Below are 12,034 nucleotides of genomic sequence, written 5' to 3' on the forward strand. Positions count from 1 at the left end.
TTAGTACTTTGTTGAATCCATGCCACAAAGTATGAATGCAGTTTAGAAAGTAAAAGGGGGTCCATCCTGGTATTAGTAAGGTTTACCTAATAAAGTGGCTGGCGAGTGTATATTCAATGGTATAAATATTCAACATAGTCAGATCTGAATCAAGCCAACCTAATGACTGGTAGAGTTCTGCCATCTTTGGGTGGTCCCAACATGTTGTTTGGGTCTGGTGACTAAAAAAAAAAGAAGAAGACATGATTGAATTCTGTAAACATGCATTATAACAAACACCCAAAGCTGCCAAAAGGCTATGCAACATTCATAACTGTGTTTATGACTTATATTTACTGCTACAGTTCAATGTCATCCATCTCATGTAATATAGATTAAGACACAGTGATAAAGTGTTCTGGAAGAGCCTTGAGTCATTTTACATCAAACAATAAATCTTTCGAAGTCCTCAAACTCAAGAATAGCTAAACTGTTTTCTCCAAATAAAGGGCATCTTTAACAGATAGTGAAGCGCATTTAATGCATCTATTAAAGCAGGACTATCCCAACAAAAAGCCAATACTATTTGTCAGTTGGTGTAGCCTAGGATAACGCATCTCTCTTTTAAAAGAACAGCTTACTCAGAAGCTCTCGTCCTCGTGTTGATTTAAAACCGGAGTGAAATTATTTTCTGGAAGGCAGAATGTGTATTTTATAAGGATCTCCTAACCTAGCCATTATTTTGAGTATAATGGAAGGGAATGAGAAATGGGTTGTTCTTTTAAAAGACAGCAGGCACATTTCAAAATAGCAGTACGTTCAATGTTTGCAATGTATTCTTAGTGTTCGGAACCTATACGATTGCTTTGTGTCTTTGTATATACACAAGTAAACCGACATGTAGCTTTTTTTTAAGCAACCGTGGAGTCCCATTTGTCTTTAGTATTCATTATGCTGGAAATAATGCTTTTTAAAACATACCTTTCATGTAACACACATAGGAATGCAATGATAATAGATTTTGGTTGTAAGATTATCGTCTGAGGAATTATCATGGTTATCACGATTATTATACATTCAATAATTCCAAAACACTACTCCTTATATTATAAATGTTATTTACTGCTGCTCAGTAACCAATTAATACAGCAAAAATAATAATAATGAAACAAAAAAAATTGTTCATTTCTCTTTAAACTTAAAAATACATGAAAAAAAAGTTTTTGGTATTTAAACAAAAGTAATAATTTTGAACTGAAAATAAATGACAGTACATAGAATAAATAAATAATAAAATAGAAAGAAATAAAAAAATATATGTTTGTCTAATGTGAAAAAAGTATTTGTCTAATGTGAATCTAAGCTACATATTAGCTAAGTATTTCCCTTTTGAAGAGAGCAAATGTATTCAAAGGCAAAATTTTGTTGTTCTGACCAAAACCAGGGACACAAAATTTTTTACTCGGTAAACAATGCATCCAAAAGCGAAGATCATTATTTTTCACCCTCATGTTGTTCCAGATTTGTATAGTTTTTCTCTTATGCGTTTATGGATTCAAGTATGAACTAATTTCACTATTAACCGCACTTTAATTTGTCATGGTTGATTAATCATTAAAGGTTCTCGACATCGCGTTTCTGCACGGAACAAATCTGCTGCAACTAAAAGTTAAGCCAGCTGGGCGCAAGTTTAAAGTTGTCTGTTTTATTAAACGCAACGAAACACAACCCCATATTTCTACACCGAACAAAACTGGTGCAACTAAAAGTTAAGTCAACTGGGCACTTGTTTAAAGTTGTTTGTTTATGCCAACTGAGGGCTAGTTTGAATTGTTTGTTTTTGTACTAATATTTTGTGCTGTATTAATTGGTTACTACAGCATTTTGATCAACTATATTACAAAATTGTTTGGTATTTTCCTTTTGTATTTTTTTCTCTTTAGAGTACAAATTGTCAACCGGTCAGTCCTTGTCACGAGACTTGTGGTGCGCTCGTGGCATTCTTTCAAATGGGTGCACCTGGAAAGCGTGCGCTTGGGGCGCAACGTGCGCATCACTGCCAATATACGCACCCATGCCACGTTCCTCCATTTAAAATAATGAACTTGTGCGCAAAAGAAGACAGGATATGTGAACAGCCCTTAGTAAATAGCCTTAGCCTTAATTAATATCAGCCTTTAATCCAGTGTGTATGCATATTGTGCACAGTTGACATAACTTTGTTTAGTTGCAGCGGTTTTATCACGTGGTGTTGACAACCCATTATGATTAATTAACAGTGACGAATTAAAGCATAGTTAATAGTAAAATCAGTTAATTGTTGCATTACTAAACATGTTAAGGGAAAGAACTATACAAATTCGGAGCAAAATGAGGGTGAAAAATGATGACAGATCTTCATTTTTGGATGCATTGCTTAACACTGCAGACAGCAAGTAAATTATTGAATTTTATGACCCTTTTCGGTCAGTGATTGGCAACCAAATGTGAAACAAAAAAAAGCACTAGGTGTTTGTTTGAAGTTGAACCATGCATTACACATGCCATTTATCAGTTTTGATACCAAAAAAGAATCTGAGCTGCACAAGCCAGAGTGCATAGGTATCACTTGACCAGACGTTTACAAGACCACAAAACAACAATTTTCAAGTCTGCTACAGAGCTCTCCAATACAAACCAGCAATTAAACTAGTTTGAAGCCAAATGAAACAGTGCTGTCATTCTCCAGAACACTGACATTAAAAACAGCTGAAACATTGTACAGCAACAATATGGTTAGAGGGCCTTTCTTTAAAAAAAATCACCAAATATTATCATGCTTTTCCTGTAGAAACTCTACTGGAATAAATATGAGATGTTCATATTGATTTTTACTATGTTGTGAATGTATTAAATAGTTATTATAGGTTTATCACTAGAAAATAATCATTTTGTTTTTGTTAAAGGTACAGTATATATTTTTCGGCACCAGTGGGCGCATATTCACCACAAACAAAAGCATATTTTGATGACAATGTGACTGAGTGAGGAATCATAAGAGTTGTCATCTTCATTTTTTAGAGGAAATCATATTCATGGGTGAGCTAAGTTATTCAAAACTCTAACAAATGTAGTAGTTACATTTTGCGACGTGTAGTTACATTTTTTGAGAGGTGCATATCAGCGACGCCGACGGCCACGGCGAAGAGCTATGCGTCAGCGCCGTAGCATACGCCGGCGTTTGACGCAGAAGTATAAATCAGCCTTTAGTCTGGAGCCTTCTGCAGATGAAACTGTGATTATTGTTCATTTATAAAATGCAAGTCACCAACACTTTAAAAGTTAAAATTAATTATAAAAATACAGATGAAATTAGTAACAATAATTTGAGGTCTTGTGTTTGAGCATTATTTACCAACTTTATCTTTAATCCACATTGTCTGGAGTAATAATTTTGTTGTGCCTGCATGCTTTTTTTACTATCAAAGTATAGAAACTCATTGACTTACATTAGACCCACAGATTCAGCTAAAATCACTCTTAATCTTCTACTGAATTAAATCGTATCTACAACTTTAATGGATGTTCTGATATTTGGGTTGTTCTAAGTGATATGTCCTTTTTAAAAAAAAAACTTGCGACAAAAGAAAACTTCCAGGTTTTACTATGCATTTTCTGGGCAATATATTCTGTAGATTTTTTACATTTTGACATTAAATTGACATTAAAGCTGAAGTAAAGAAGACTGGGCAGACTGTGTCAAGACTGTGAAAAAGTTACATAGACAGTTGTGGGTGTGTTCAAATCTCAAACTAATAGAGTTTAAACTGGCAAGATCTCCTTTGTGCCAAAAAAAAAAAACCCATAATCACTTTATCTGATATTTTACATGAATACACATTTAAAGTCTTTTATTTAAAATCCTGCTTCTATGGGAATCATTCCGAGCATCTTAGTTATTGTTCTGGGTCCTCTTCATTTGAATCTTAAAGCAGCGAGTTTACATTTCAGCATTCACAACAGTGGCTGTTTGGTTACAAGGGCTCTAAATGAATCCATTAGTGGAAATGCAATTTACACTACTGAGATGCCTTGTTTTGAAGTGTTGCTATGGGCCAGAATGTTTTTGTGATTTTGGGCTTAAGCCAGCTAAGTGGCTGTGCTGAATTCTAATAAGGTGGAGAAACTTCAAAACTATAAATTATACCCAGATCCTACAGTGTTTTTAGTAGAGGAAAAACAGACTGGGGTTTCAACCATCAACAAAAATGAGATGAAAGTGAACTCTAATGCACTGTTTTCCAAAAGAAAAGATTCTGGAGAGAAATAAAAGAGCAGTCAAAGAGCAGTCGAAATGAAAGTATGAGAGCAGTTTTTAAAAAGGGCACAAGAAAACATCAGTATCTCTGAAATGCAAACAATATGACGTAGGTGGAACCACTTTCACACTTAGACCGCTAACAAAACACTACCATGGTAATAACAATGTCATTACTACACTGTAAATGCTTTTGGGCTCAACACAATTCTTTCAAGTTCTCCCAACACAAATCGATTAAGTTAACTTTAACAAATTTAAGTGGATTAAACATAAAACAATTAAGTTGTCCAAAAAAACTTAAGAATTGTGTTGTTTCAACTCATTTAAATTAGTAGTTTAAATAAGCAACAAAACTCTTTTTTTCAGTGTAGTAGAATCAATTGTCAGCCTTGAACTTCCTGCGCTGTTTTGGTTTAAAGATATATATTTTTAATTGACTTTTAATTGACTTTTAATTTTACTTTAACTTTTTTTACATTCCTCTCTATTCAGTTATGACCATGCTTGAAACTTTGGTAACAAAGGTGACAAAACTATATCATGTCCAAATTTACATTATGTAAATGTAAGTGCGCTATAAATATGTTTCTACCCTATGAGGGCACGAAAGATGATTTATAAATGAAAGTGATTAGAGCTGCAAGATATTGGAAAAATCTGATATTGTGAGATTAGATTTTCCTGCAATAAATATTGCGATATGAATACAGTTTCACAAGAGAGTTTGAACAGCATTTGATGATTTTCTGATAAGTTGTAACAATATTCAGGTAGAGAAATTGAATAACCACAAAGCAAAAAAAATGCTTTTCTTACTTTGTCTTGATTTCTGTCCAAAAAAAAAACAAAAAAAACTCTAAGATCAAGTAAAAATGTTGTTTTGTTTTCACCTTCAAAAGAAATAAGTCAAATTAAAGGTTTTTTTCCTTAAAAGAAGAAAACTGATCTGCCAGTGGGGTAGATAAAATAATCTTGTGTTTGCTTTGAAATGTAGATATTTGGACTAGAAGCAAGATAAAAATTAAGAACATTTTTTTAAATCATAGAAATTCCACATGAATTAGTGAATACGTACAATTCTGTAGCTCCTGGTCAACTAAGACCCAACATTCAATATCTTGCAATGTGACTACTGCGAATGTGCACATTGCAATGTCAATGCTAAAATTATATATTGTGCAGCGCTAGAAGCATTACTACTGATGCTTGTAGGTTAAAAGTAAGCATGGGACGATAACCGTTTTTAGGGTATACCGCTTGAAAAAGTCAAGCTTTTAAAACCAATAAAATTTTCTGCAATACCGTTCCTATGTGCAAGATTTTTGTAATTTTTTTTTTCATCTCCAGCTGAATCGGTATCCAAGGATGCAGTTTAAAATTGTAATAAAATCTATGTTGTTGAAACTAATGAAGAGAGCAGAAGTCAATGATTAAGTTTAATTATTTAGCCTGACATGTTTACTGTTCTAAAATATTATAAATGTTTCTCAAAATAAAATATAGTGTGTTCAAAGAGGAAAAAAAGTTTAGTTTTTTAATCCAGACATTAAAATAGAATATATTTTAGAGCAGTAATCACATCACAATGATATTTTATCCAAGGTTATCATACCGTCAGAATCTTATACCGGCCCATGCCTAATTACAAGATAGTAAAATCATGGAAAACATAGTTTAATTCACACTATATAGAACATACCTGTAAAATAATTACTTATTCAAAATACGAGAGCACGCAGTTTCTAACCCTGCTATTGCATTGCAACAAACATATTATAATATACAACTTCAAAATTAATTTGAATGCTTTTCCTTAGTATATATTTTAAAATGTAAACTTCGAAAATATTGTTTACATTATTGTAATATTATATTGTAATATTGTTTACACGCCTACATATATAGGCAAGTCTATATATGATTCTAAGCGAATATGTTTAGTTGGCAACTGAGAAGCATTTTATTTATTTATTGTTCTCATAAAAAGTTGTAGATAGCACGACTGGGCAGAATTTAATGCACAAACTATTTTAATTTAATTTAGGAAAGTTTTTAGACTTAATATATTATTATATTTTTATTTGAAATTTAATTATTAAAGAAAAACTGCTCAAATTTGCACTGACACACTAAAGCCAATTATTTAATTATAATAATTATAGAAATGTATTTTTTCTGAAAACATAAGAGAGTTTGTACACATAATGTATATCATTCTTCTCTATTTGAGGAAGGGTGGTCTTTATCGTCTAAAAGTTTAAAAGCCCCAAACGTGCAGAATTTCTGGGCATCACAGCTATGCTTGGAATCACAGTCAGTATGTGGCAGCGCCCTCTAGATTCAGGTAGTCTCAGTAGAGCATGCCAATGGCCTGATGGCAAATTTCCCACTGAGATCTCCATACCTGCACATCTCAAGGCAGTGCATGAGCGAAAGCACGGCAGTAATGTGGGTTTGAGCAAGAAAAAAAGGAATGCCCACCTACATGCATGCCTGCCTGCATCAAACAGCACGGGTACCCACACACACAAGCTTCAGGCAGACGCCTCTAATTGTGGTTCTGGGTTCTGGTTGAACGCAAACGCAGCCATAAGTATGTGGTTAGAACCAAAACAGTGATCTTCTGTGTGGCATACTGTTAGCTTGTGGGAAGAGCACGAATATGGAGGAGCCTTTAAAGGCCAAGCCTTATCATCAACATAAGGATTTCGGTCAAATACAGCTTCAAAACATTAATGACTATGAACAGCGCGTTGGGTTTATCGGTGTGCGTGCTGCAAGAAGGGCACAGCAGATGCATCAGAACTATCGATGTGTTTGGCATTAGAAAAATAAACAATTCAAGCGCTGAACTGGCATGTCGCTAAGACTCGGACATCCCCGGTTGCACTGGCTCCTTGTAAAAACCCGAACAAGCACCTGCTTAGGCTGTAATGAAAACCAGTAAGGAAAGAAGCTAACGTATACGGCAGATGGACGAATGCAAAACTCCTTCGGCGTCCTCTACTCGCCGACATTTATTCCTGTTAGCGCGCACTTACTTTCTCAAGTTCTCCCTCATCTCGCCTCCCAGAAAACGCCGAATCCAAAGTGTTCCTTTTTTAAAAATCCCGATGGCTCGGTGTTGTTTTGGGGGCGAATCACCTCCGCGGTGTTCCCTCTCTACTGTGGAAAAAGCATCCGACTTCCCTGCGATCTCCCTCAGCCAAAGCGGTTCAGACGAGGCGGAGCTTTTCCTCTTGCTCCCTTCCCCCTCTTACTCTTTTCTCTATCTCGCTCACTCGCTCACAACCTAGCAAGCCACCTACCTAGACCGCATTTTAGAGGGTCGATGGGGCGTCTGTTTAATTCCGAGCGTTTTGTGGAAATCGACTAAATGACGATAAAAGTTTTTTTAAAACGTGGGAATGGAATTTACTAATATGAGTATGATGTTATGCCTATGTGTGATTCGATAGAATTATTTGCTAAACGCCTGATCTTCGCAAACAATAGAAAGTAAGCGTTTTGTGGAAATCACTTAAATGATGATAAAAAAAATTCAACGTGGGAATGGAATGTATTAATACGAGTATGACGTTATGCCTGTGTGATTCGATAAATTGTAAAAAAAAAAAAAAAAATTATTTGGTTTAACGCCTGATCTTCGCAAACTTTGCAAAATAAGCGTTTTGTAGAAATAATGCTTAAATATGCCTCTGTGTGATTAGATAAATTGTGAAAATTTCAATAATAAATTATTCGATTAAACGTCTGTTCTTTCCAAACTATAGAAATGAAGCGTTTTTTTGGAAATAGCTTAAATGGCGATTAAAAAAGTTCTTCAAATTGCAAGTATAGAATGTATTATTATGATTATGTCGTTATGCCTTTGTGTAATTCGATAAATTGTGGGATTGGATAAATTGTGAAAAATTAGGTAAGAAATTATTTGATAAAACACCAGATTTTTTCGCAATTTAGAAAAAAGCATTTTGTGGAAATCACTTAAATGACAATTCTTTAAGACAGTACTGCTCTTAAAACGCAGCAATAGAATTTATTAACGCACATAAGATATACACATTATTTGAATGCCTCTGTGATTCGACAAATGTTTTAATGTGGCGATTTTTCATGCTAAAAAGATAAAACTCAAATTATTAAAGTGCTTGCTTAAGAAAAAATGCCTAATAGCCTAAATTATTTAATAAAATGCCCAATTCTTCTAAACTTTGGAAAAAATAGTGTTTTGTGGAAATGGCTTAAGTGACGAATCTTTAAGACAGTATTGTTCTTCAAACGCGGAAAAGGAATTTATTAACGTGCTTAAGATGTACAAATTATTTGAATGCCTCTTTGATTTGACAAGTTGTTCAGTTTAACACTTTTTCATGCTTAAATGATAAAACTTAATATCAAACTTACGACAGTTAAAAAAATTAAATTATATATATATATATATATATATATATATATATATATATATATTTTTTTTTTTTTTTTTACATCGCCACTGCTAGGTGTTAACACTTGAATCAAACAGATAAGAATTTATTAATACGTTTATGACATTATAATAAACATTTGATTCCACCTTTGAATGCTTCTGTAATATAATTCAGCAAATTGTTAAATGCAACGTTTGAACGTTACTATGCTAAAACTTAGGACTGATTTTTCCACAATAAGTAAAAAAAAAAAGTTCACGATGATGTAAATAACAGAAGACTGGTGCTAACATTCTCGAAGCAAACATTGGACATTAGAAACTTTTGACATTGTTGGAATTTAATGGGTGCGTTTTTTTAGCTTGAGGCATTTCAATGTTCGATTTCAAACATTTTGATAAAATCGCTAATCTGACGAGGAAAGCTTCGAGGACCTTACAGTATGCTGAAATTTTCAAACACATCTGTGTGATTATGAGGAAACGTAACTATTTAACATTTTGTCAGTTTAGTGGCAAATTTGTACAAGTTCAGTCAACTGAAAATGTACTATTTTAAAAGGAGGCGTGGCACCCAACCTCATCCCTAAACCCAACCGTCATTGGCGGATGAGCAAATCGTGCTAAATTCTATTGTGCGATTTCATACGATTTAGCCACTAAATTAAAAAGTTATAAATTGCAGTGATATAGAGTTAGATTATACCAATTGCTTACTTAATAATAACAATTACTCGACAATGTTTCTGAAAAATGCTTGAAATTAAAAAAGTGATCTGATTTCAAATAATGCACAAATTGTATGTTTAAATACGACAAAGTAGAACACATACAAACAAATATATACATTTTGTTTTAATAAAAAGGTGCAAAACCTGAAACTTTATCTCGCAAGTTTTTGATTAGGGTAAATTGATTTTAATGCCTTTTTTTAATTCACAGTAAAACATACGATAATATAATATATAAAAATGAAATTTACAGCATCTTCATATTTGATACACTTTTACAGAAGCTGTTTTCTTCATTTTTTATGTCATTATTACAATTTCCCTCCTTAAAAATACAACTTCCCATGAGTACTAAAGTGAATCTTGTTCAGGTAGGCAGCATACTAGGTTTTGAGACACAGCCAAAGTGTGAAAATGGTCAGCATTCATACTGTCTTGTCAAGAAGGGCTATTTATTCTCTGACTAAAGCTGGTGCCACAGTGCAGGAATCTAATTTTATGAGGCTTAAATTTTGCATAAATCCAAAATAAATTGCGTTCAACATAATACTTAATAATTTGCTTAGTTTGCTTAATGTATTGGATGGGATGGAGTTCATGAATTTTACGAGAAGAAATCCCATAAAATGTTTATGGGTAAATATTTCACTGGGTAACACTTTTATAATAACTTTCATTAGCAACATTAAAGAACATTTAGATCACCAGTGCACATATATAAATGTCACAAAGACTTGGATCGATTCATACAGTTCTGTATATTTCATGTGAATTAGCGAATAAACTAACGATCTGTGAAGTATTAATGTTTGCTGATGACTTATTAATGGAAGTTATTATAAAGCGATACTCTCAATTGTCCTGCAGCTTATCATATTCAATAGGCTGGAAATAACAGATTCTAGTGCCATATGACTGTAAGTACTGCTCCGCTTGACCAGCATTAATGACATTCATAATCTATGACAGCTTCATTAAGAGTCAGTTCTCTTCTATTTGAAGTCAGATTCATGCACTGTCATAAGCATAAACGCTGCCCTGGCTTTATGTGAAGGTTGTGTACATACAGTATTTCAAAGATGAAATTACCTACCCACAATGAACAGTTTTGAAAATTTAGGCTTCAACGAGGTTATTAAAATGAGATAATATATAATAGATAAGGTCTTTCATAACTTATAAATTACAATCCGAGGACGATATTGACTTTGTGCCATACAAATGATAAAAAAACTCCACTGGAATTATTATTATGATAATTATAAGCCTATGGTGTACAGTAGGTGACAAATTGTACTCTGAAATTGTAATTAAATATGACACTTTTAAGGAAAGAAAGAATGTAACTGTATTTTAGTGTCTTTGTTTTATTTTCTTTAAAATAATGTCAACATATTTGTATAGAGTCTAACCAAAGGAAAAGAGAGGCACTTTAAATGGTCTTATAGGAAAAGAAAAGTGAGATAGATATGAAAGTAATATTCATAATTATATTGCAGGTTGTCTAATCCTGTCTATTAAAGTAAAGAAAGTGCGGCTCTAGAAATATGACTTCATAAAAGGTGCTAAGCTGTGCTTATGTCAAAGGGTAAACTGAAAATATGAACAAATTAAACCTTAATATTGGCATTAGTTGAGCTGCTGGCCCAGCTTACCCCAAAGAATCTGACACAGTTTTTCCAACTGCTACAGTTTTTGAGGCGGAATTGTTATAATAATTAACAATCAGCCAAATGATTGATTAATATTAGTAGTACTAATATTATTATTATTAGATAGTATTAGTGGTAGTTTTATTTTGATTTATTGTCCAATAATCGAATAAAATTTTAAATAAAATTAGTATACCTGCAGTTAATTAAAAAATAAATGAATTTGCCTAATTTTTCATTTACTGATCTTTCAGTCCTAAAACTTTCGGTAAAAGCTGTAAAAGCCTGATTAAATCTTAAAAGGCACCTATTTTACCTCTTTTACAAGATGTAAGATAACCCTTTGGGGTCTCCTGAATGTGTCTGTAAAGTTTCAGCTCAAAATACTCATCAGATCATTTATAATAGCCTCCAGAATCTGCCCATTTTGGTGTCTGAGTACAATGTAGCTGTTTTTAAACGCAAATGAGCTGCTTCTCTCTGTCCACCACTCCCATGTGCATGTATGCTTCTCCTGCTACAGCAGATAAACAGCAGTCAGTGATGGAGACAGACACGGATGAAGCTGAATAGAGCTCATTAGTCAAAAATTTGTTTAATGTATTTGTGGTGAAGTTTATTCAAGCCTTTCTGCAATGATGAGTCACACACAAATGCCATTTGCAGTACACACATACATGTATATTTGTGCATTTACTGACACCATGCGGCCGTGGTGATTATAGCGGTTAAGAACTATAGACTCTTTATTACAAATATGCTCTGTTCTTAAAACGTTCTAAACTTATAAAGCTTATAAAAATCACAGCCAGTAGAAGCAAATATTTGAATCCCAGTTTATTTGCTAAACAATGTTCTGTGGACATGTGTATATATGTTATTATAGAAACATGGCGCCTGTCAATAAATTCAGTGGGCAGGGAAAACCTCACTCTGTCACGTT

General features: G+C 33.4%; 1 protein-coding gene across 29 annotated transcripts in view; it reads right to left on the bottom strand.

The window, feature by feature from the left end:
* dmd (dystrophin) overlaps positions 1-12,034 on the bottom strand; it is a 249,405-nt gene that overhangs the window by 53,462 nt on the left and 183,909 nt on the right. For 28 of the 29 annotated variants that reach the window (XR_015475971.1, XR_015475970.1, XR_015475969.1 and 25 more), the window contains exon 63: positions 160-221. Coding sequence is in view for 25 of the 29 variants with exons in the window: in XM_087236510.1 (XP_087092636.1) it covers positions 160-221 (62 nt within the window). In the remaining 4 variants the exon portion in view is untranslated. Of the gene's footprint in view, positions 1-159; positions 222-7,320; positions 7,549-12,034 lie in introns of those variants that run through there. The other variant, NM_131785.2, reaches the window with a different exon arrangement.

The sequence above is a fragment of the Danio rerio genome, chromosome 1 (assembly GCF_052040795.2).
Source record: "Danio rerio strain M-AB ecotype USA chromosome 1, GRCz13ab, whole genome shotgun sequence".
In the NCBI taxonomy this organism is placed as follows: domain Eukaryota; kingdom Metazoa; phylum Chordata; class Actinopteri; order Cypriniformes; family Danionidae; genus Danio; species Danio rerio.